Below are 24513 nucleotides of genomic sequence, written 5' to 3'. Positions count from 1 at the left end.
GAGAATAGAAAATGGTTTCTATCAATGGGAAGGGAGGCAGTATAGTGCAGTTTAGTGATTCCCAAACAAAGTAACTACAGAATTTTGGAGTCTGGATCAGTAGGTCTGGGATGAAGCTTGAGAATCTGCTTGTTTAACAAGAAACTCAGATGATACTACTGTAAAGACCATAGTTTCAGCTTTGACCATCACCACAGCAGTTAAGTTTTGACCTTTCAGCTTTGACCATCATCATAGCAGTTAAAAGTATAAATTCAGAAGAACCCAGGTTCAAATCCAGGCTCTAGTACTAGCTGTATTATCTTGAGAAAGGTATATAATTTCCTTAAGCCACAGCTTCAATCAGATAATAAAAGTGACTATCCCTTAGACTGCCATGACACTGAAATAAGGTAACATACATAAGGCATGCAAGGTGCATATGACAATTTTTAGCATATAGTAAGCCCTTGTATGTTAGCCATTCCTGGCCACATATTCCTATTCATTTTACTTAGCCAGATTAATTTTTGCAAAGGCTTGTGCTTAATTTCTTTAGTAGATCTTTAACATGTAAGGGATAGTTCCATAGGACTATATATTATGTACATTATCATGTAGCTGGGTGAAATATTGGACTGTAAAATCCTTAGACCCAAGGACTTGTCTCCCTCATCTCTTTATCTCTATTTGGTACATACAATGTTTATTGAATCAATGAAAGCATGATTGGCTGAACATAATGTATAATGACAACGTATAAATATGTCAGTAAATAATAAAAACTGCAGTTTGGGACTTCTCCCATATTGTGCATGTTATAGCCCAGACTGCTCTTACAATTTAGGTGGTAAGGAAAACTGTTTGCTGTTCTGGCATTTTTAAAGTTGCTAAGACCTTGTCTGACAACTCACTCTCTATCCCCACCATACTTTTTTCTTTATAGCACTCTATCACCTGACATTTTAAGTGTTGATTTATTGTTTATTTCCTCCCATTTGAATGTCAGGTTCATGAATGCAGGAACCTTGTTTTATCTATGCTTACAGCCCCCACCAGAACAGTATCTAGAACACTGTAGGTGTCAGATCAATATTGTTGGATGAGTGAATTGGGGAAAAAAGACGTTTGGAGCATTTTATCCTGGGGTTAGGTTTATAGGCACCGGAGTCAAACTACTTGGTTTGAAATCTTAACTCTACTTGTTCCTAAATATGTAGCTTTGGATAAATTATTTAACTTCTCTGTCCATCAATTTCTTCATCTTCAAGATGAGGACTAATATAGTACCATTTAAAAGAACTGCTCTGAGAATTACATGAGAAAATGTTTGAATAATGCACAAGTAACCCTTGTATGTTAGGCATTTTTGTATACTTAGAATTCTAATTTATTTTATTTAGACACATTGACTTTATTTTTTAATTTTTTAAAGTTTATTTATTTAAGTAATGTCTATACCCAACATGGGGCTTGAACTCACAACCTCGAGGATCAAGAGATGCACACTCTTCTGACTGAGCCAGCCATGCACCCCTAGGCATACTGATTTTAAAACAGAGGGTTGTGCTGGATTATTTTTAGTAGATCTATGGTGTGCTACCACTATTTGTAGTAGATAGTTTCCAAAGATGGACACATGAATTTCTTCTCTCCCTACACATGCATGGTATTCAATCTTTCAAGAAATGAAATCCATTCATTTTTCCTCCTCTTGAATCTGGATGGGCCTTATGGTTATTCTAGTTATGAGAATTGGCAGAACTGACATTTTATAAGTTCTGGGCTTACCCTTTGAAAGGACTGGTCATAAGAGAGGCTACATGGAAGAGTACCAACACACCAAAAATGTGAATGTAGTTTTCTTGGGCTTTCCAGCCTGGCTCAATAAAGGAAGCCAAGTGAATGACCCTTGCCAATGCCATGTGGAGCATAACCACTCAGCTGAGCACAGTCAACCCACAGAACAGTGAGAAACAATAAAATATTGATGTTTTACTCCAACTTTACTTGTTTTCTCCAAGTTTTGGGGTATCTTGTTACATAGCAATAAAAAACTAAAACATTATCTTAATTTTATCACCTTTAAAAGAACTCTTAATATTCCTTCAGCCTAGTAACTTATAATGCTAATTTGTGCCCTCATGCAAAGACAGAAAATTTTCCAAATTCCTCACCCAAGTTTTTAATCAAGATTAAATTGCCATGCAAGCTTGTTAATGTTCCACCTGATTAATTCAATAAGTGCCTTTCATCTCTCTTTTATCATATGGTTAAATAAGTTTTGTAAACTTCTCTGTGCAGCAATGGAAACTTCTTTAATAAGTTTAGTCTAAGGCACAGAGAAGTTGGGTAGGTTCATTAGAGCTTCTGCACAATGAAATTGTTTCTGCCTTTGCCTTGGTGATTCATGGAGGTGAATACCCCTATTTTTTTGCTGATGGGTGTCAGACAAGTCATTCTTGCTTTCACTTGATTATAGTTTTCATTCTCTTTAAGTCTTGGTGAAAATGACATAATTTAATATATCAGCATAAAAATATGGTATTTGTTAAATTAATAAGAAATTTAAATTATTATTCCACTGACTCTTTAGATCTATCTTTCAATATAACTTTGAACTACGCAAGTTCTTGACTTAATTTTCACTTAAATTATCATGTTTATAGTATAACTATGCTAATAAGAACTTTCATGGAGTTTCAACTTAATTACCCCATGAATCCTCAGGGATTTTACCGTGGTTATGGTGGAAGGTTGTTTTTTTTAAAAGATGGTGATTCTGATGCAAACCACTTCTTTATTCTACTGAATAAGATACGCCCCCCCCATATTATCCACATCTGTGCAACTTTAAATATTCCCAATTTACATGGAAGCACATCATTTTTTAGTGTAACTTTAGCCTTTTCTTGACTATATAGAGTTTAGTTATTTTCTGATATAGTGTGCCATCTAGGACAACAAAATATTCAGGGTGTATTTAAAACTCCCTTTGCTGTACAGAACGCACCCACCTACACATGTTTTTTATTTAGCTCTGTACCTGGCACACTTTCCAAAACTACATGGATGCATCACTACAATTTTGAAGATTTTTTTAATTTCCTAAAATAATATCTTTAATTACCAAATAGGTCAAACATTAAATTAGCTAACATTTACTTCTCACTTATATTAAGTTAGGGAAGCAATGTAGAAAATAATATTGCTATTATCCTTATTCTACAAGTGAAGAAACAAAAGCTTAAAACATTAAGAAATGTCACAAAGTTAGGAAAGATATGGAAGAAATTTGAACACAGGTCATCCTGACTCCAGAGCTTGTGCTCCTGACCACTCTACCAGCTTCATTCCCATTTAGCAGATGAGTGGACTCACACTTTCCATGGCATATTTGCAAAAGGAGAAAAATCTACCTTAAAAATATCTACCAAAATAGTTATTACCGTCATGTTACAATAGCCAATTGCAGTAATGTTTCAATATGCTCTCAAGGTCCGATTTAGCCCAAAATGAGTTCCCTCTCCAAAATACCTTCCTTTTTTCCCTTAGATAAAATTTAGGAACTATCATTCAAAATTATCTAAGGGAATTTAATTACTATTGTGGTTTAATTAGAAGAGGTGATTCTAAGGTAAAAAGGTAGAATTATTTTAGGGATTCAGGGATTCACATTCCAAACTGTAAATTATGCTCACAAACAAGATAGTTGCCCTTGAGTACATGTGCTAGAGACAGCCTCCCGAGCTCTCTTCAGTTCATGATTACACTAGATGCAGTTGTTCTCAACAAGAGTGATTTTGCACCCCCACCAATATTTGGCAACGTCCAGACACATCTGGGGCAATACTACTGGCATCTAGATGGTAGAGACAAAAATGCTGCTAATCATCCTATAATGTACAACAAATAATTATCTGGCCCAAAATGTCAATAGTACTGACACTGAGAAACACTGAGCTAGTATATTCTGCTTGAATGGTTTTCTATGGCAAATCTATAGAGATGGGTTATAACTAAGATAAACTCTTGGTAATTGATTATCATTGGCAGAAGAAAAATTTTTCCATATGAAATATAAATGGAGAAAGGACAGCCATAACCATCACCACCCAGTTTTCAAAACTGTAAGCATTTAGAGCTTATATTCCACTCAAGAGGCAAAACTCCCCTCCATGTTACCTAGCTAAAGGTTTTATGCTCATCAACCCAATTTTTTTAGGTATATTTGCCCCCAAGGATTTTCACAGAGCTTCCATTCAACTGACTCTATCAATAACCAAACCAAAGTGTCACCGGGATCTAGAAAAGCACTGTGGAACAGAGTGGTAAACAACTGTTTGTAAGTTGGAAACAAAGACACTGAAGTGAATTCTCAGACATCTTCCCTTCTTCCATGAAGCCCTACTTAATGCAGTCTTCTACATGAATTGTTCTACAGTATTCTACATGTGCAGGATTTTCTACCTTAACTGAATACAAAATCTATAATGCTCAGTGCTCTTCAATCATTGTGCTTCTCTTCAATCATTACCCCCTGCTACAAAAGTATCAGACACCAACCTGTGCCATGACTTTACAAAGCCACTTGGGTTCCACAAAATATAAGTCACTTAACTGCAGTGCTGGGTCTTGAAAATGAAGAAGGACCCCTGTAGTAAAAATCAAACAGTGAAACATGGAATCTACAATATACAAATAGCAAGGGGCTTTAGAGAGTCTCTAGTCCAACCTCCTTATTTTACAAATGAGGAAATCTCAGCGCAGTTAGTGGAAGAGCTGAGACTAGAACCTGGGCATCCCAGTTCCTGAGCTCTAAGTCCAAATATCATAAAGTATTTTTAACTAGATAAAATGATCATGTAGAACCATATTTGAGACAGTGACATGCACTGTCTTGCATATATTTATAAATAATAAAAAATTTGCAATTTTTTTTATTATGTTCAGTTAGCCACTGTATAGTACATCATTAGTTTTTGATGTAGTGTTTAACAAGTCATTAGTTGCATATAACACCCAGTGCTCATCACAACACACGCCCTCCTTAATACCCATCACCCGGTTACCCTATCCACCCCCCACACCTTCTGTAACCCTCAGTTTGTTTCCCAGAGTCCAGAGTCTCTCATGGTTTGTCTCCCTCTCTGATTTCTTCCCATTCAGTTTTCCCTCCCTTCCCCTGTGGTCCTCCACGCTATTCCTTATGTTCCACATATGAGTGAAACCATATGATAATTGTCTTTAGTTTTCTAAATATATTCTACAAAGATACTTTATTTTCAAATATAGGTAAGAAACACAGAACATTGCACAAAGCTACTGGTTTAAAAATAATGGAAGAAAAGGAAAAGGTTATGATCCATGTGAAGATTTATTTTTCATACAACAGAATCTAGGGATTAAAGGCAGCTTCCTGGCCACTTACTCTAGTACTACAAATCAACTCACACATTTCTAGCAAGGTCATAGTGATCAAGTACCCAAATAGCACAGAAGCTGGTGTGAGTGTTTTCATCTGTGAGATCGCACTATGACTTGTGATGCAACAGGCAAGATCTGCCATTCAAAAGGTGCATTATCTCAGGTAACCACTGATTCTCTAAGTGCCCAGTTAGACTAACCCAATAATAATTCCCCTTTATAGTATACAAATAACTCCACACACACTAAATTCAGTTGATACTATGGAAGGATATGGCTTGTGCTCAGGGTCCCAAAGCTCCTGAATAGTTAAGTCAATTTTTAGAACCCATATGTTTTAACTCCTGCTCGGATACCCTTCCCACTACTGCCCTTAGATGGCTTCTAAATGTTTTTTTATATAATATGGCATATGAAAATTCAAAATTATTGCACATGATGACCTTTCAAAAGGAAAAAGTCAATGGTCAAAGAATTTTATGAATATTCTGTTAAGTTTTGTATGTAAATTCTATACAAGGTTCAGATACATTTTTATAAATGATTACAGTGGGGCTTTGAAAAAAATATGTAACAAACACACAAACCTGATTCATTTAGGAAGTGAACTGCATGAGGAAGTTCATTTTCATCCAACTGCAGCTGATTTTCTTTTACGAGTTGTAATAATCGTTTCCGGTCGATTACAGGAAATTCAATTGGCACATTTTTACGCTCTGATAAAATGATTTTCTCAAGTTCTACATAGCAGTCTGGAATCAGCTGCCCAACAACAGGCTGATCTCGAATCTGTGTAATTACAAATGACAAGCTGTAAAAATCCATTTTACTCCTATGTTTGTCAGGTGGTTGGTAAATGCAGTGCTAATAGCTGTTAAGAAAGTGATATATTATTCAGAAATATATTTTTTAATAAAATCAAAATGTGATGTAAAACTATTTAAATTGTGAAGAATAAATAAACTGATATTAAAATAAGAAAAATATAAACACAGAAGCCAATTTACAAAGAACTATCAAACAAAATAATATGGAAATATTCATCTAACCATCCAGAAAACCCATGACATAACCCAGGATAAATCACTAACCATAAATAAAGGATTTACTATTTTCTAAGACATTAGACATATATGCAATAGATATGCTAGCATTAGAAGTGAGTAAGTATTACAAAAGCTTTGGGGTCTTATTGATTAGATTAAAATATCCATGCCATAAGGTAAAACATTAAATTTTGTGCTTGTTATTTGCAAAATGTTGCATTAATGGAATGTAAATATCAACAGAGATAGACATGAAGTCTCCTCACCCAACCTATGCTTTTTCATGGAACTTCAAACTTGGCAAAATAAAAACTCATCTAAACACAAATGATTTTGACATGAGAGGATGATTTTTTTTGGTCTGTTACACTTATAATCTAATCATTGTCTACTAACTGAAATATATAAAAATTTTTAAAGAATGGCTTTAAGATGATAATTTCTATAATAAAAAATCTTTCCCAAACCTCCCCCCCACCCAGGAAAATCTAATTTTAAATAGAAATGCAACTGTTAACACAGTAACTAAAATGCCTCTGAGGGGCGCCTGGGTGGCTCAGTTGGTTAAGCGACTGCCTTCGGCTCAGGTCACGATGCCGAGTCCCACATCGGGCTCCCTGCTCAGCAGGGAGTCTGCTTCTCCATCTGACCCTACCCCCTCTTGGGCTCTCTCTCTCTCACTCTCTCAAATAAATAAATAAAATCTTAAAAATAAATAAATAAATAAATAAATAAATAAATAAATAAATAAAATGCCTCTGAAAACCACCAGATGGCAAACTCTCCCCATTGCTCAACCCATGTACATATTCTTGTATTCTTTTTACCTGACAATTTCTACTTAAATTCTTAAAATTATAAATGGAAATTGGGTTTTATTACACATACACATGCAAATTTAAGGTGCTCTTTTTTTTTTACTCGTAACTGGAACTTTAAGGAGCTTTATTTATAGCAGCCATACTATTACTTATATATTCACCTCCAGTCATTCGAAAAATTGTTTTCATGTATCCAATGCCCCAGCAAATTAAATGTAACTCCACTAATCTCTACTTTTCATATTCCCTCTCTTCATCATTTGAAAATTAAGACAAAATAGAACTTCATATTGAAGGTTGTGTTTTAACCCAAGAAAGAAAACCTACATAGAGAAGTAAACAAGGGTTCTCACAGAAAGCAAACTACATAGCAAAGGGATGAATTTCATAGGGCTGAGTTTCAGGCCCAGCAGAGCATCCTGCTCTGCAAATGGGCTGGACAAGATTGAAAGGGATAATGTTGTCACTGAATTCCATTTTGTCCTACTTCTCCTTTTAGCTTGAGCCAAGAGCCAAAAAAGAAAAAAAAATTATCCTCGAGTCTGGAGAGATACATGTTAATAAGGGTGAGACAAGGAAAGATTAGAGAAGAGCCAAGATAGGAGGAGAAAATGGAAAACAAATGACAAGGCAAAAAAATTATTTCTAATAGCTTAAAAAAGCTGCTATCCGAGAATACACGTTAAAACATCTCGGGGAGGAAAGAATATACAGTTCTGGCAGGTTCACTGGTTCTGAAAGATCCGGAAAGAGCCAGTATTCTGCAAAGCAATCAAACAGATTTTCAAACCAAAATGCCAGAATGATGCAACCATTAGCAATATACATCTTTCTTCAAATAATGCAGCCATTTCTCAAAGCATTTGTTTTCCCTCCTTGTGTCGGCTTCAGAATTCATTTACAAGTGCAGGAAGAAAACTGGTCTTATTGACTGATAGTGATAACTTGCTATCATGCTAAAGTACTAGTAGTCCAGTCAGATGAACCAACCAGCTCATCCATACTTCAACTAAACTATCCATACTTTATCTACTTGTTTCCACTAAATTCAGCCTTTTTCAAAACAAACTGTTCTCCAAGAAGTCTTTTAAAAATATGATATATGTGCCAGCATGATAAAAATAGCTATTAAAATGTTATAAGGAACAATAAAGTTCTGGAAGTACAGGTACAGTCTCAGAAGAAAACTGCCTGGATAAAGAGAATATTTAATTGGATGCATGAATTTTGTGTATTTGTTTCTTCAAAGTCGCATTACTCTAATCATATGTCCAACAGGAGAGCAGGAAAATTTGCAAATAAATACTATGTCATTCTTCTTACGTAAGATGCCATTACTGACCCACCATTGGTAAAACCTTTTAGAGACTATGATAAATGTGTTGAAAGATACAAACATGCAAATTCTCTCCCTGGGCACCACAAAGACCAACACATTTATAAATGGCTCATTAGGTTTTAGATAGGAGCATAATCTGTGCAAATGGAACAGAACTAAGCTAACTGGCCAACACATTATAACCAGGGTGACTGTGTAATTTATCATCCAAATTGGAATGCTTTTGAGAACGTAGTGGGGCACTATTAATTACACTGGGAATGCCCAGGCAAAACAGGACCCTCGTTATAAGCCATGGCCTTGATCATTAGTGCTAATGAGCTAAACCAACAGGGACTAACAGTGAAATTCACTATTGGGTTTGGCATATTGAACTATGTGAGGAATTTTCAGGGCAGTTTATACCACGGCATCTGTGGAACTCCGGAAAGATTTTCCTGAAAGTATTAGAAACAAGTATTCTTCCCAATAACCAATTTATGTATGTTTTATGAACCCTATGAATTACATTCGGCTTACTAGAACTTTGGAAATGAAAACATAATTTCTAAAATAGAAAGTCCAGTTTATATGGACTGAAAAATTGTTAAGACATTGTTGAAAATCAAATTCCTGATCTTGGCAACCCAAGGAAAGAGGCATCTCACAATACTGAGGGGAAAAAAACAGGTGGAATGGGTATCACAGTGACAAGAGACTCGAAGGAGCAGCACAGAATATGAAGATGCACATAAAACAGGAACTCCAAAAGAAAGGAGCAAGTGGTGAAAACAAAGAACAAGAGAGGAAGGATGATCCCAAGACCCCAATATTCACTTGTATTCTTTGAATCACCACCACAAAAAGCTGTGAGGAAAATGGCATCAGAAACATGATCTCAGATTCTCTCAGAAATATTCTCTCAGTTTCTCAGACAATCTTAGTTTCCTTCAGGATCCTCTAATTATTTTTATTCCCATTTCTATGCATTTGAAATAAGGTATGCATAAGTAAGCAACTTTAAAATTGAAGCATTTTAATAATGCTAACATCAATGAAAGAAACCACAATTTTAAGATAGTCGTTCTTTTCTCAACACTCTGACATTTCTAAGCAGTTGCGTAACATGAGAGTGAATCAATTAAATTTATCCACCAGTCTACAGTAGGCATTAACCACATTACCTTGAAATTAAGACTCTCATTTATGATGGTTTTCCGAAGCTTTGCCAAAGCGTCGGATTCCTCAGTGGCATTCACAAAGTGGTAATCCCTTATTGCAGGAAACCCTCGCTTGTTCAAGAGTTCCTTGGTGATTTTACTTATGCAGGCTTTGCGCTGCTTCTCATCAGAAACATCTAAATGTGTGCCAACGAGTATCACAGGGGAAGAAGAAGCACGAGCCTACAAGAAATGGTATAAAATACTCTTGTGTTTGTTTTAAAATCAAGACTGCTTACAGTTCCATTCATAGTCACTTTTTATGAAATTCAGTTGAGTGGAAATGAGAAATCGAAAGATGTCAAGAAGAAGAAAATGTTAACTATCGTCCCTTCCTTAAACCTAGGGGAAAAAAATGTAACCTTAAGAAATTTTAAAGTCATTCTTATGTCCCTTCTTATTCCAAGTTATACCACTTTTCAGGCAGCTTATATAACAGTAGTAGTCTATTTTCCTTTTCTTTTCTTTTATGCCTTAAAATGGGTTACTCTCTAAGTGTACTTTGGACTTCTAAATAAAATAAGCATTTAATAAACCCAACACTGTATCAAAGTGACCTAATATGGTTTATATTTTCACTTCCTTATCTGTAAATTCAATCTCCTGAATTCAATTTAAAGTCATTCAATTTGTTGTCCACATGGACAACAACACAAAAAGGCACTAACACAAGTATGACTGCCACTATAATATTCGCTCACTTTGGCTAGTTATGACCAAAAAAGGAAGTTAAAAAATAACCAAAATTACAAATTGAGCTTGTAGGCGGCCAAAATATCTGCTAAAATGTCCTGACACAAACCTTTTTAAGGACTTGATTCACAGAAGAGCCCATTGAAGCTTCATTCAAAGAGCATCACTCACTCTTAACTTTATCTCAATTCTACAAACCTGTACTACATCAGGAAACAGCTAACAGCATGAGAGCAAGGGACAAAGTGGAAAAATCACAAAAAGAGATTCCAAATACAAGAGCATACTAATCTGGTGCCGTTTAAAAGTGTAAGATCTGGGCGCCTGGGTGGCTCAGTTGGTTAAGCGACTGCCTTCGGCTCAGGTCATGATCCTGGAGTCCCGGAATCGAGTCCCGCATCGGGCTCCCTGCTCATCAGGGAGTCTGCTTCTCCCTCTGACCCTCCCCCCCATGATCTCTCTCTCTCTTTCAAATAAATAAATAAAATCTTAAAAAAATAAAAATAAAAGTGTAAGATCTGAAGTAACCCATACTACATTGCCAGTGAGGACACAGCTGGCGATGCATGGATTGCTTTTGTTTAGTATAGTTTATTTTAAATTAGGAAAGTTCACACTCCATTTAAGAAATAAAATGATCAGGGGCGCCTGGGTGGCTCAGTCAGTTAAGCATCCGACTCTGGATTTCAGCTCAGGTCATGATCTCAGGGTTGTTGGGCATGGAGCCTGCTGCTTATGATTCTCTCTCTCCCTTTCCCTCTGCCCCTCCCCCCTCAAAAATAAAATAAAGTGAAATAAAATGATCAAAAATAGCTTAACGTATATATTTTCAACTCTTACAGGTTAAAGGGTTTTAAGTATCTATAACATTTAGCAATATGAAACACACTATTTTCATGCCACAACTTAATGACACTAAAAATTCTCCAACTCAAAATTTTAGTGCTTCTAACTTTATTTTTAAAAGCTGAGGAGACTATTTGAAGCAACTGCTTGTCCAAAATAAATTACCTTACACACACAAAAATAAAAACTATTTTCTACTTTCAAATGATTAGTAGAACAGATGACCTTTATATTGAAGAGCCAAGGCTTCATGGCGTCCACTTCAGCCTGCCCTTTGCTGAGGTCATAGACGGCAAGGTAGAGAGCTCGCTGGGTCATGAAGTGGGGATGAGTGCTGTAGAATTCCTCACGACCTAAAGAAAGATTGGAGAATTTTTTTTAGCCTTCCAAACAAGAGGCAAGAGTCCTTTAAAAAAAAATTTAGGTGATAATATCTACTATTTAGCATACAAAAAAAAAAAAGAGAGAAACAGCCAACAGACACTACGTTTAGAAGACTATACTAGGTTTTCACTAGGGATTGACAACTTTTAGCCTGTGTGGCAACTACCGACCAAGTATTTAAGCTTCAGCTGCCTCCTATTGGTTCCTAACATTTCCCTCCATGGAATTCACTCTGGTGACAAGGGTAAAATCAGGAGAAGTAAACAGCTTTGGAATAATTCCATAGGATCTACCAGGTCTCTGCAGTATCTACCAGCTCTTCTGCAAGAACAAAATCTCAGCTTTTAAATCCCTGTCCTAAATAAAAGATAAATATGAATAAAAGATTCTAGCAAAATAAATACCTGCAAAATCCCACACATTTAGAATGAGGTCTTTCTTCCCTTTGCCTCTTATTTGGATAGGCCAGTCTTTCACATCTATACCAACTGTGGAGCTTTGCACCCCAAGATCTGATTTCTTGGTTTTCGTTAATTGCTGCAGTAAGGTGGTTTTACCACTCCCAGTATTTCCCACAATCATTAGCTTCATTCGGTTATAAGGTACGGCCTTTTTTAACCGCTGTTGAAGAAACCTGGTATTTGAAAGACAAAAATTAAATAATAAACTGCTTAACAATGTACTTAATATAGAGGTGAATTCTTATGTGTTGAAATTTTTAAAATATTAGACTGTTCTAAAATATAGCATGCAAAACACTGCACAGCTCATGTACCTAATAGGTATATGTCTTTCAATACACTATTAATACATATATTTTGTTAGTGATATTTGTGTAGTTGATAATGATTGGTAGCATTATCAAATATAATGGCGTTACATTATCACCAGAAATAATCAAAATATGTTTGCAATACTAATTAGAATGCTGATAATTATGAACTAATTAGCATTAGATGTGAGTGTGTGTGTGTGTATGAGTTTCTTTAAATAACACAAATAAAACCCTAAAAATTAGAAGGTCCAAAATTTTAAAAAGCACATATGACAGAGAAGCAAAGTAGAATATATATGCATACTGTTACACTGAACTTTGATAGTGAGGTCATACTGGGTACACTATATGTGCCTGTGTGTATGCACATATATATTCATATTTGATATATATAATGTATATGTTCATATACATTATATATGCATGTATATAATGGAAATGGAGACTGAAAACATATTGGTTATATTATAAATTAGTACATGTAAACTATTAAACTATCAGCAGATAATATGATGCTTTTCCTAACAATCTTAATGAAAAAAAAAAAACAACTGAATCTAATTAGAAGTGCTATAGGTGACTAACAAAACAACTTTTAAATTAATACTAGATTTTAAATGTTCTTAAAAATATACTGGCTATAGAAAGATATATCTTTTTTTTTTTTTTAAGATTTTATTTATTTATTTGAGAGAGAGAGAATGAGAGACAGAGAGCATGAGAGGGAGGAGAGTCAGAGGGAGAAGCAGACTCCCTGCCAAGCAGGGAGCCCGATGTGGCACTCGATCCCGGGACTCCAGGATCATGACCTGAGCCGAAGGCAGTCACTTAACCAACTGAGCCACCCAGGCGCCCTAGAAAGATATATCTTTAACTAGGTTAAAATGTTGCTACAATTTAAAATTAGAGGAGCAAACTAAATCATGTGTGAATTTTAGGGAATATGGACTGATCCATTCTCATAACTAATAGGACTCTGACCAACATTCCTGAGGATCTGAATAAAAGGCATCATTACTTTTCAGGATTTATTTGATGCTTTAGAAAATACAACCTGACAGACCAGATATTGGGCCTGTGATTATTGAAATCATTTTGTCACATACAACTTAAATTCTGTTTGAAATAATTTTCTCACATACAACTTAAGTTCTCTTTGAATTATCAATAAGCAAGTATATCAATGGTTCAACTGTCTATTTATTAAGAATTCAGCACTCTTTGAAAAAATCATTCTTTAAAAAAACAAATGATGGGGGTGCCCAGGTGGCTCAGTTGGTTAAGCGTCTGCCTTCAGCTCAGGTAATGATCCTAGGGTCCTGGGATCGAGCCCCGCATTGGGCTCCTTGCTCAGCAGGGAGCTTGCTTCTCCCTCTCCCTCTGCTGCTCCCCTTGCTTGTACTCTCTCTCCCTCTCTCTGTCAAATAAATAAATAAAATCTTTAAAAAAAAAGAAAAGTAAATGATGCCTACAATTTCTAAACTACTCCAGGTCTCTCCCTTCTAAAAATGTTAAACACATTTAAAAGTAGATATGGTGGCTTGATAATGTAGCATACCATACTGAAAAGGAAATCTACTAAATGCTTACCAAGAATTGAACCAACTTTAATTTGAACATCTGTCCAGTTTCAGAAGGGAAAATCATGGGAAACAATTAGGTAGGATGAAAGGTAATCAAGTTTAGCATAGCTGGTGACAGTCTTTCTTTTCAAATTAAATCAAGCCCAGGGGGACAGAAAACCAAATCTTTCCTCATAAAAAGAGACGAAAAGTTAAATGTAATTTAAGAAAATTTAAGCTGAAGAGAATTAGGTAAGTATGTAGTTCACTGGTAATTCAATAATTATCAATTATATGCCAGGCTCTATGTTAGGTGCCAAGAATCAAACTGCGAAGGAACATAGCCATGATCCCTGCCTTGTTGGATATTATAGTCAAGTCAGGGATACATTGAGAGGTGATAATTGAGCTGAAACCTGCAAGATAAATATAGATAGGAGTAGTTTTGTAGAAATGGGAATAAACAGTTTTTGAGTAGGGACCAATAAAACTGACATGCTCAAAAGGTAACAGAGAGTAAGATAAAGTCCATTACCAAAGGTATTTGAAATACATCAAGTGTAAAGACCAGAAACAGTGATACCTGGGAAGTTTTGGTGGTTTCAAAAATGATCAGGGTCAGGAGGTTACTCACCCTTATAGGCAAAATCAAAGTTAGTAATTTTATATCATTTAAGTATCTATAATGCTTAATATATAATAGACATATGATAACTATTTGCTATATGAAATGCAGCTTGAGAAGTTATTATACTCTATTATACTGTTATTATACTCTTTAGAATGTATATTTGTAACAAGAGACCACATAATAATTGCCTTTTACAGTCCGTTTCTATGACCAGCATGATCAGGAGGAGAAGCCACTCTCTCAACAGTAGCATGGCTAAGAGAAAATGAAAAGCTCTGTAGAGGCAACATATAAACCCATTTATTAAATAAAAGGAAAATGACACACAGCATATCACCATTAAACAGTACTATACATTATTTCCTAAATTGTAACTACATACCCATCAAAGTCACAGAAAAAATCTGAAATGAAGTTATAAAAAATGGAAATAAAATTATCTAACCTTATGATGTCTTTTGCTTTACATCCTATATGTTTAAAATCAAAATTAAGCCGTAGTTCATCCAAAGGAAGATCCCATATTTTGCTTAACTTCCCCATTTCATTAGGAAAGGATCTCAGCTCCAAATTGTAACTGACATCAAGGGAGGTCAGGTTTTCAAGACAGCCAATTTCAGAAGGAATCTTAATGAAATAAAAAAGGATTGTTGGTAGGAAGGAAGAAATGTGTGCGGCCAAGAAACAAGATGTTTCCTAGGAAAAAAGAAAGGCTCACAGAGCCTCTCAGCAAATTGTATAACCTTTCAGCAGAGTTCTAAAACTTTCCAAAGGCTTATCATAGTTTCCAATATAAATATTTAAAGGCATAAGTATAAAGGAATTACCCAAAACAATCCAAGTCATTTATTTATAATCTTAAAAAATCTATTCTCCCTTGGTAGCGTATTTATCTCCTCACAATATTAAAAGTAAAGAAGTTCTTTATATTTATCTAAATCCAATCACCAGTGGCTTCAGTCTGTTCCTTTACACTATGTTCTTCACTAAAGCTATAAAGATCTAGTCATAAACTTACATGCAACTTAATGTTCTTAAAATACAACTAAATGTTTATGCTTTCGGTGGCACTGTAATAGGAGGGTATTTTTCCTGTTCCAAATTATTAAGCGATATGCATTACTTTTACAATAGAAAAGCATAAATTTGCTGGCAAAAAAATCAGGTACCAAAAACCATTCACAGTTATTCTGAACTTCACAGTTTCATACACTTAATTCTTTTTGGCTTTCATAGGCAAAAAACCTGAAGTTGGCAAAATTGTATTTTTTTCTGAGATGAATGAATAATCAGTTTTAGATTTATAACAGAGGCAAGGGAGCGAATCCAAAAAGGCTGATCCACTGGGCTAAAGGGCGGCATGATGGAGGAATGCAGAAATTTAAGAAAATGGGAGAGAAAGTCAGCTGAAAAACACATGCTGCATACAGATGGCTCAGCAACAACAGATCAGAGATTTAGTGATAAAGTAAAACAATACATTACACACATTCATGATTAAATATGTATATTCATGTAATTCTTAAAAATAGAGCACAAAGTGATTTTGAAGGAAGGTAATCTATGCTAATATGCCCATTTACTTCAGGGTAGGATTAGATCTTATTCAAAGGTAAGAAATATCAAATGACAGATTTCCAAAATGATAATTTGTGATATTTTCAAATCACAAACGCACATTTTTAAATTGGCAATCATTTTAAACAAATAAGATAACCTCTTACCTCTTTCAGTTTATTATGAGAAAGATGTAGTTTCTCTACTCTTGACCACACATACGCTTTTTCGCTCAAGTCCAAGATGCTGATCTGATTAAAACTGAACAAGAGTTCCCTTAAGTTCAAAGATTTCCAGTGTGCAGGACTCGGCAGATACTCAATTTCATTGCTGCTCATATCTAAGGATCGCAAGCTAGAACAATACAATGTCATGATAAAAACCAAATGAGTGCTTCCAAAATACATGAAATAACATCACAAGAAATTTTCACCAGAGTGAGAGACAACTTTAAAACTAACATTATTTATATTTAAGTATGCATGTATGTTTTTGTGTATATATGGATAGATATGGGCTAGAAAAAAAGCATGTCTCACTAGGAACAACATTTAAATGAATAAGGACTATTAAAAACAAAATTGAAGCCTAATTTCCTTACTTCAGAAACATAAAAAAAGTCAGAATGAGAGAAAGACCAAGTGTTTACCAATGTTTATGATACATGAGAAATCATAATGAACAAATGCAAAAATGGTCATTTCTATACAAGATTTATAAATATGCCTTCTATTCAAGAGTTACAAATATGTAGCTCCCCCACTTCTCTTTTCATTTTCCTCATTACTGGAAGGATTCTTCAGAGGCTGTGCCCTAGAGCTAATTAATAATGTGCATGGGCATAACCTTTTACCAGCTTGTCTCAGTGTGATAAATATCTCAACACTGAACATGATGTCTTGCATACAGGAGGCTCTCAATGCAAATTAGTTGCTCTCAGGAATATGCTATCCAAAGTTTGCAGGAAACAACAGAAAAACACATGTCATAAGCGTACGTGTGTAGAAAGAATAAAGACAATCAGTGTGATGTATTTGACTACGTAAAGGTTGTCTGAACTTTTACAATTATATGTTGACCCCTTTCATCCAGCATTTTTGAACCATAATGAATTAATTCTAACTAAGCTCACACAGTTGTACAGCTGGCTAGACCAAAGTTCAGGTCTGCATAACATTTTTGCTCTCATTTTAAAATGACACTGGATTTTGCCCTATGTATCTCATAAAGATGCATAAAAATAAGAAAATTAATTGGACTGTATTAGAGACAAGATGTGTATATCTAACAAGCAATACAACTTAGATAAAGCCAAGAACCAACAGATTGTTCAAAAGAAGTCTCTGTTAGCCTCAATGGGGACTTAAGCTGGCCAACTACATATTCTTTTGTGAAACAAAAGAATACATTTGAAGAAATACATACAAAATGCTAGAAACGTATGCCTGAAGATGTTGTCTAAAAGTATAGAGTAATTAAGAACTAAATAATATTTTTAGTTACCTGGGAAGCAAACTTCTTTATGGCATGTCTCCCTAATCAACTTCTTTAAATATTTGACTTTCAAACACATTTTCAGGAATACATTATGTTTAAAACATAGGACCACCTGTATTCTAGAGGTGCCTATATGCACGAGTTGAGAGTATAAAATTGAGTCGCCAGTGTTTAAGAACTGTGATTTAGGCAAATTACTTCATCCCTTTAATAAAATAATGTTCTCATTATAAAGTGGAGATAATAATAGTTTTATTAGGAAGATTAAAGACAATGATCCACCATTGAGCGGATAAAACAGTGTCTGATGCATTCTAAAGCTAGACTGAAATTAACTATTATATGTCTGTCTGACATCTTCTATGGCTAGAGTATAACTAAGCACTATTTGCCTATATATGCATATATTTGCACAGATACACTTATAGATTTGGCTTATAATGTATAGCCCAATTAGAATAGTATTTAAGATGACACATTTGAAATTTAATTAATGCCTAAATTTATAGTTAACAGGAAGCTTTCATTTTTAATGAAATTAACCAGAAATATCCCCAAATACCTAGAGCTATATAAATTGTCCTAATCTCCACCAAAAATGTCACTCAAACATAAATATAATTTCAAAGTTAGTAATATCCTAGGAGCATATCAACCTCTGAGAGCAAGTAAAATTTAAAAGTTAAAGTGATATGGTGAGCGCCGTGAATTGTGTAAGACTGACGAATCACAGACCTGTGCCCCTGAAACATATAATACATTATATGTTAATAAAAAAATTAAATAAAAAAAAAGTTAAAAGTGATAGCTACTGTAATCTCAATTGTTTGTAATAGCACAACAGTTAATTAACCTTAAATTGTCTCAACACAATAGTACCCTATATTAATATAAAAGTTAAAAAGTCCAAGTAACAACTTGGGTCTTTTGCCTAGTAAAATTCTAACATTCATAGGTTTAAGAACATTAAACTGAGTAGCTTTAGAAATCAATTACAAATTATAAATCAATTAATATGCCTAAGTCAAAACTGTGTTTCTAAAGGTTTTGTTCCAGCTCATGTGGTTTTAAAATTAAAATAAAAAACTTACTGTGGAAGATTTAAAATTGCTTCTGGAACACATGTAAAGCTGTTTTGAGATAATTTTAGGCTTGTCAGAGAAGAAGGCAAAAAAGGCATAACAGCTAAAAGAAAATAAAAGTGAGATGAGGGACATTTTAATCATTTTAACTAGATTTCCCTTAGATTTGACAATAAGAACAGCTATCAATGACCTGTCACTTAATTTAATTTCTATTCACATGCTGACAATAAAAAATTCTACTTTTAAAATAAGGTAACTCCCTTACTCCTTTTACTAAACATAAAAACAATGCAGCATACTTATAAGCATATTTTCATCTGAAAGCTAAACAACTGTCCAAACATAAATTCATCTGTCCAACATCTGTACAAAGTAAAAATTATTAGAATATTCATTCCAAGTTATGTGTGGTATTATCATTATGTGTACATACATTATGGATTAATTCATATTACTCATAAGTATAACAAAACACTTTGAATACTAATACACAATATAATGTAAAGATAAAAATTCTTTATAGTACCACCTAGTAAAGAGTGTTCTATGGGATAATAATGGATGTTGCTTAATAAAAGCATTCTTTGATCTTAAGAGATTGGGGAAACATTAAATAAAATGAAGTGAAATATCTCAGAGTTCTCAATATTCTCATATACTTTATGAACTTCCAAGAAGGAAATATAGTATGAAGTACCTCCAGGCAATAAAATTCTGTGGAACACAGTTTTGGAAACTGAGCAAATCATTCAGCCTGTTTTTCATCCGTAAAATAGTGCAGCTAGACCAGATGAACTCTGCAATTCTTTAGAGATCTAAAAATCTATGGTTCTATGAAAGTGGCTTGAGAAATTATTTCTTAGCATTTTCAAGGTTAAAAATATGAGTTATGCTTTCTCTAGAAAATCTTCAAGGGTCAAAGTGTTCCAAGACGCTGCTAGAAGCTGTTTTCCTGAGAGGCAGAAAGGAACATGCTATTATTTTTCGCCTATATCTGAAAAGTATTTGTGGCAAAATAAATAATTCTCCACTTAAAAATTAAGAGGTTTAGATGATATATGGAAAAGACTCATGAATTCAAAGAACCAAAACTGCATTTCACATGGGATTATTTTAATGGCTTAGTGGTCCCACTCAGCTATCACTTCCCTAAAGCGTCTTTCCAAATACAAGACCACTTCTAAAACTATTACAGTTGTGTAGTGCAAAGCAAACGGATTTTTGAACTTAGTTGTATTAGCGCTTTCACAACAACCAGTTAATTAATTCTATGCCCCTGAATACATCACACAAAAATTCTCTTCCTTTTCCTCAGCCAAGCAGAGATCATACCTGTCCTACCCTATAGGATTTTTGTGAGATTCAGCTGAGATGACATTAACCAAGCCTCAGGGTCCTTGGGATGCTCCTCTTTCCAGATCTAACTTAAATGTCACAGATACAGAGACACTTCTCTGCCTCCACAGTCTGGATGAGATCCCCCTGACGTACCCTTGTAGCATCCTCAACTTGTCCTCATGGTATTTAGCTTAGTTACTGAATGCCTATCTTCTGAACCTAACCACTTATTCTTTAAGGACAGAGACTGGGTTTGCTTTGCTCACTAGGAGGGAATCACTCTATCCCCGTTTTCAGATTCATGGTAGGAACATGGTCAATATTCAAGAGGCCTGGAGGAAAGGAGAAAGGAGGAAAGTATCATGCAAATTAGCATAGCTTTTATCATTACTAGCTTCTGAAAGTTCTGTCAGAAGAAAATATTTTAGAACAAGTCAAATTTTATTCTGCTTTTAAGCAGTATTAAAAATTATTTTACTGGAATGCCTGGGTGGCTCAGTCAGTTAAGCATCTGCGTTTGGCTTGGGTCATGATCCCGGAGTCCTGGGATGAAGCCCCACATTGGGCTCCCTGCTCAGTGGGGAGTCTGCTTCTCCCTCTGCCTGCCGCTCCCCCTGCTTGTGTGCACTCTCTCTCTCTCTCTCTTTTTAACAAATAAATGGATAAAATCTTTTTAAAAAATTATTTTACAGAGTCAATATAGAATAGTCACATGGGTGGCAAGGTGCATGTGGCCTCCCTTATCTTAAGGAAGATAAAATATGGGGAGTTCCCATTTATTCCCATAAAAGTATTTTGTCCCTTAATATTAGAATGTTCAGGTAGACTACAAATAAACATAATTCCCTGTTATCTCACATGCTAAGAGAACATGGACTATTTCCCGACTTTTAATAAAAGTGATGATCATATTATGTATTACTATAATATTCTGCACAGAGCAAGTGCTCAATGAAAAACATTAACCATACTAATTTGAAAACTGTTAACTGGTTAATTTTATTTCCACAATAAATAATAATAGTAACTATACTTATAATCCAAAAAACTGAGCAAACTTCAGTAGGAAACTCAGTATTCCTGCTTCAACCAGGTCATGCGGCCATATGCATTTTAGTTTCACAGACTACAACGAACCGTAGTATGACTATTTGGAGTCCAGAGAACTGTCATTTTAGCCTATGAGCAACCTATTATAATTTTTTAAGTATTAAAATTTTTATCAAAGTTCGATATCGAATATCGAATATCGAAAATTTTTTCAGTATTAAAAATTTTAATTTTTTAGTATTTAAAAAATAAACTATTTTTAGAGTACCTTTAGGTGTACAGAAAAATTGAGCAGAAAGTACAGAGAATTCCTATAAACCCCTTCTCTCCTCACCACCATTCCTCCCACACACACACATTTTTATCCTTATTGTTAATAACCTGCATAAGCTTGGTGTATTCACTGTAATTGATGAGCCAATATTGATATATTATTATTAACTAAAATTCATCATTTACAATAGAGCTCACTCTGTGCTGTACATTCTCTGGGTTTTGACAAATGTATAATGACAGGTATCCACATTACAGTATCATTCAGAATAGTTTCATTGTCCTAAAAATCCCACTCACCTCCCCATTCCTCTCTCCCTCCCTCCAAACTCCTGACAATCACTGACTGTTTTACTGTCCCCAGAGTTTTGTCTTTTCCAAAATGTCATATAGTTGGAACCATATAGTATGTAGTCTTTTCAGATTGGTTTCTTTCACTTAGCAATACACATTTAAACTTCCTTCATGTCTTCACGGCTTGATAACTCATTTTTTTAAATCACTGACCTGTACACTTTATCTCTGAAACTCCTCCATTAAATTTAAATTGAAATGCCACCTTTATATCCCCACCTAACATGTCCATTTATGACTCATCCTATAATACTCAAAAAGACTGGTTAGGAGGAGACTCATACAGAACACTTACCAAGATAATTCATTCTGGCACTGAAACTCTCCACTTTAGGACATGCCTCAAGGAAGTCTTCTGATAGCGATGTAATGTGGTTTTTACTAAGGTTTAAAATCTTCAGTTCTTTCAGGCTTAAGGGGGAACATATTTCTGGTATTTTATTTCTAGTCATAAGAAACAAAATGAGGATTAAATTTCATAAATTATATGCTTTGAAGAAAAAAACAATTTGCCTTCAAAGAAGAGCATCAAAGCAGATTTATTAATTTTAAAATTAATTGTGAAAATTGACAGAAGCTATAATATGAATTCCCTCAATCTTTTATCATATTATTGTTTAAAACCCGTTACTACAGAAATAATGTCAACATATTTTATCAATCTTACAAAACTTCAATGTAAGGCAATCCTTTTGTATTTAATTATGAACTCCTTTCTTACCCTTCTAAAATGAGCTGTTCCAATTTCTCTACCACATCGCCAAGGTTCTCAGGAAAAGAAGACAGCTGATTATATGACAAGTTAAACTGTTTCAAGGTTGGGCACTTCACTGCAGGATCCAAAACCACTGAAGGGCTGATGTCATTTCGAGAGACATCGAGGTTGGCAATACAATTCATTTTCAACAAGTAAGAGGGAAATGATGTAAATTTATTACTGTGCAAATCCAAATGTGTCAAACACTTCAGGGTCTGGAAAGACAGTATTTTAAAATTCTCTAACCATCTGAAAACCATCTGAAAAACTTAAAATTAGCTAATATTTCTGCCTTCCATACCTCTGGTAATTAGAACCATTAAGAATTTTCCAAAAAATTGGAAACACAATCCACAAGAGAACTTTAGTATAATGATCGGTCCAACCATCGCTGCTATTAAATGGGTAAAAACCAGGAAAATGTAACAGTTAAAGTGTAAAAAGCAATTCACAAAAATAAGGTTAAGAGTTTAATTTAGTTTTTTGGTAAATTATTCCTGCCAAGAGTGAGGTGGAAACAGAATAAGCCTCAATAAATATTTGAATTATTTAATGAATAAACAGTACAAAATAATCCTGGGAATACATTTTTTAAATACCAGCTTTTAGAAATTGTTATACATTTTAATATAAATAATATTTAACCATAAAAGTAGTCATTGTATATATGTTTCATTTTAGAACCTCTTCTTTGTCATGAAACTTTTTGTTTCAAATTTCTAACCTCCATTTTTAAGCAATTTCTAATTTTACCATGGTAATAGGAAACCTTCCATTTATATGTCAGTTTTTTAAATCTGTGGTATGGATTATTGTCAAAGCCTAAAATATCAAAACAACCTCTTCTCTATGCTCTTCTTTATATATCAATATATTTATCCTCACAGAAATTCTAAAGAGTTTGACGTGATTATAAAGCTTATTAATGGATTTGTTCCAGAAGTTGTTTCAAAATATCTGCCACTGTTTCAGATCCTACCTGATTATTCAGAAGGAAATATTTTTAAATTATTTATTCCCAAGTTTTAACGGAGAAATTTTCTGGTAGAGACAGCTACAAGCAGTAATTTAAAAAGTGCCATCTATTGGTGCCAATTTAAAATTTCCTTAAGAGAAGGTTCTGAGCTGGTCTGGTCTTTGAATACCCTAATGTATCTCACCCTATCATGCTCTTAATGAATTCTCTTTGTTTTAGCTAGGCTAAATTCTAGTTTTCTTTTATTTACTGTTTAACAAATATTTATTGAAGGTCTACCAAGTGTCAGTCATTACTTCCATCATAAATTAATTCAATAATCATCTATTGAGCTCTTCTGTATTTTAGACCTTACTTGGCACTAAGAATAGACATGAACAAGCCTGAAACAGCTCCTGTTCTCAAGAAGTTAACAATTAGTAAAGACAATATACCTTAGATCAAAATTTATAAGCATTGGGGGAAAAACATGGAAGCCATTAGAAACATTAATCAGGCTGGTAGCCAACCTGGTCTGGAGGCAAGAAGAGGAGAAGGAAAGAAAAGGTAAGGAAATGACATTTAAACTGAGACCCTTGTGACTTGGGAGGATTTAGTCAGGCCAAGAGAGGAGGAGAAGGAGAGAGAGAACGCATTTTAGACACTGGGGTTACAAAATGATCACACTTCTTCTCTCTCTCTCTCTCCAAATACACAAACTTTAAGGGAAAGACACCACTTAAATGTACTTAAAAACATGCAATATTGCTTTAAAAATTCTCAAAAGTATTGTAAATTTTATAGGTGAGAAAAAAGAAAAAATGCATTTGCAATAAACTAGTTTTTTATAAAGTATAATCCTTCATCAAACTTTGCAGCTCAGTCTAAGAATTTAGTTTAATAATTTAAATATTTGTATTAAAATGTTTTTAATTTGTCAGGATA

The 24513-nt window shown here is 34.4% G+C and overlaps 1 protein-coding gene across 5 annotated transcripts in view; it reads right to left on the bottom strand.

Annotated features, from left to right (window-relative positions):
• The window catches only part of LRRK2 (leucine rich repeat kinase 2), a 138909-nt gene that overhangs the window by 49632 nt on the left and 64764 nt on the right, over window positions 1–24513 (bottom strand). For all 5 annotated transcript variants that reach the window (XM_078075890.1, XM_078075887.1, XM_078075886.1 and 2 more), the window contains 10 exons: window positions 22578–22828; window positions 22152–22300; window positions 18848–18941; window positions 16427–16613; window positions 15148–15329; window positions 12139–12368; window positions 11576–11703; window positions 9776–9994; window positions 5994–6195; window positions 4546–4634 (listed from right to left, as the gene is read on the bottom strand). In XM_078075890.1, the coding sequence (XP_077932016.1) occupies window positions 4546–4634; window positions 5994–6195; window positions 9776–9994; window positions 11576–11703; window positions 12139–12368; window positions 15148–15329; window positions 16427–16613; window positions 18848–18941; window positions 22152–22300; window positions 22578–22828 (1731 nt within the window). The remainder of the gene's footprint in view (window positions 1–4545; window positions 4635–5993; window positions 6196–9775; window positions 9995–11575; window positions 11704–12138; window positions 12369–15147; window positions 15330–16426; window positions 16614–18847; window positions 18942–22151; window positions 22301–22577; window positions 22829–24513) is intronic.

Source organism: Halichoerus grypus, chromosome 6 (genome assembly GCF_964656455.1).
Source record: "Halichoerus grypus chromosome 6, mHalGry1.hap1.1, whole genome shotgun sequence".
NCBI lineage: Eukaryota > Metazoa > Chordata > Mammalia > Carnivora > Phocidae > Halichoerus > Halichoerus grypus.
The sequence above is the reverse complement of the archived record's forward strand: the minus strand, read 5'-3'. Positions and strand labels throughout refer to the sequence as shown.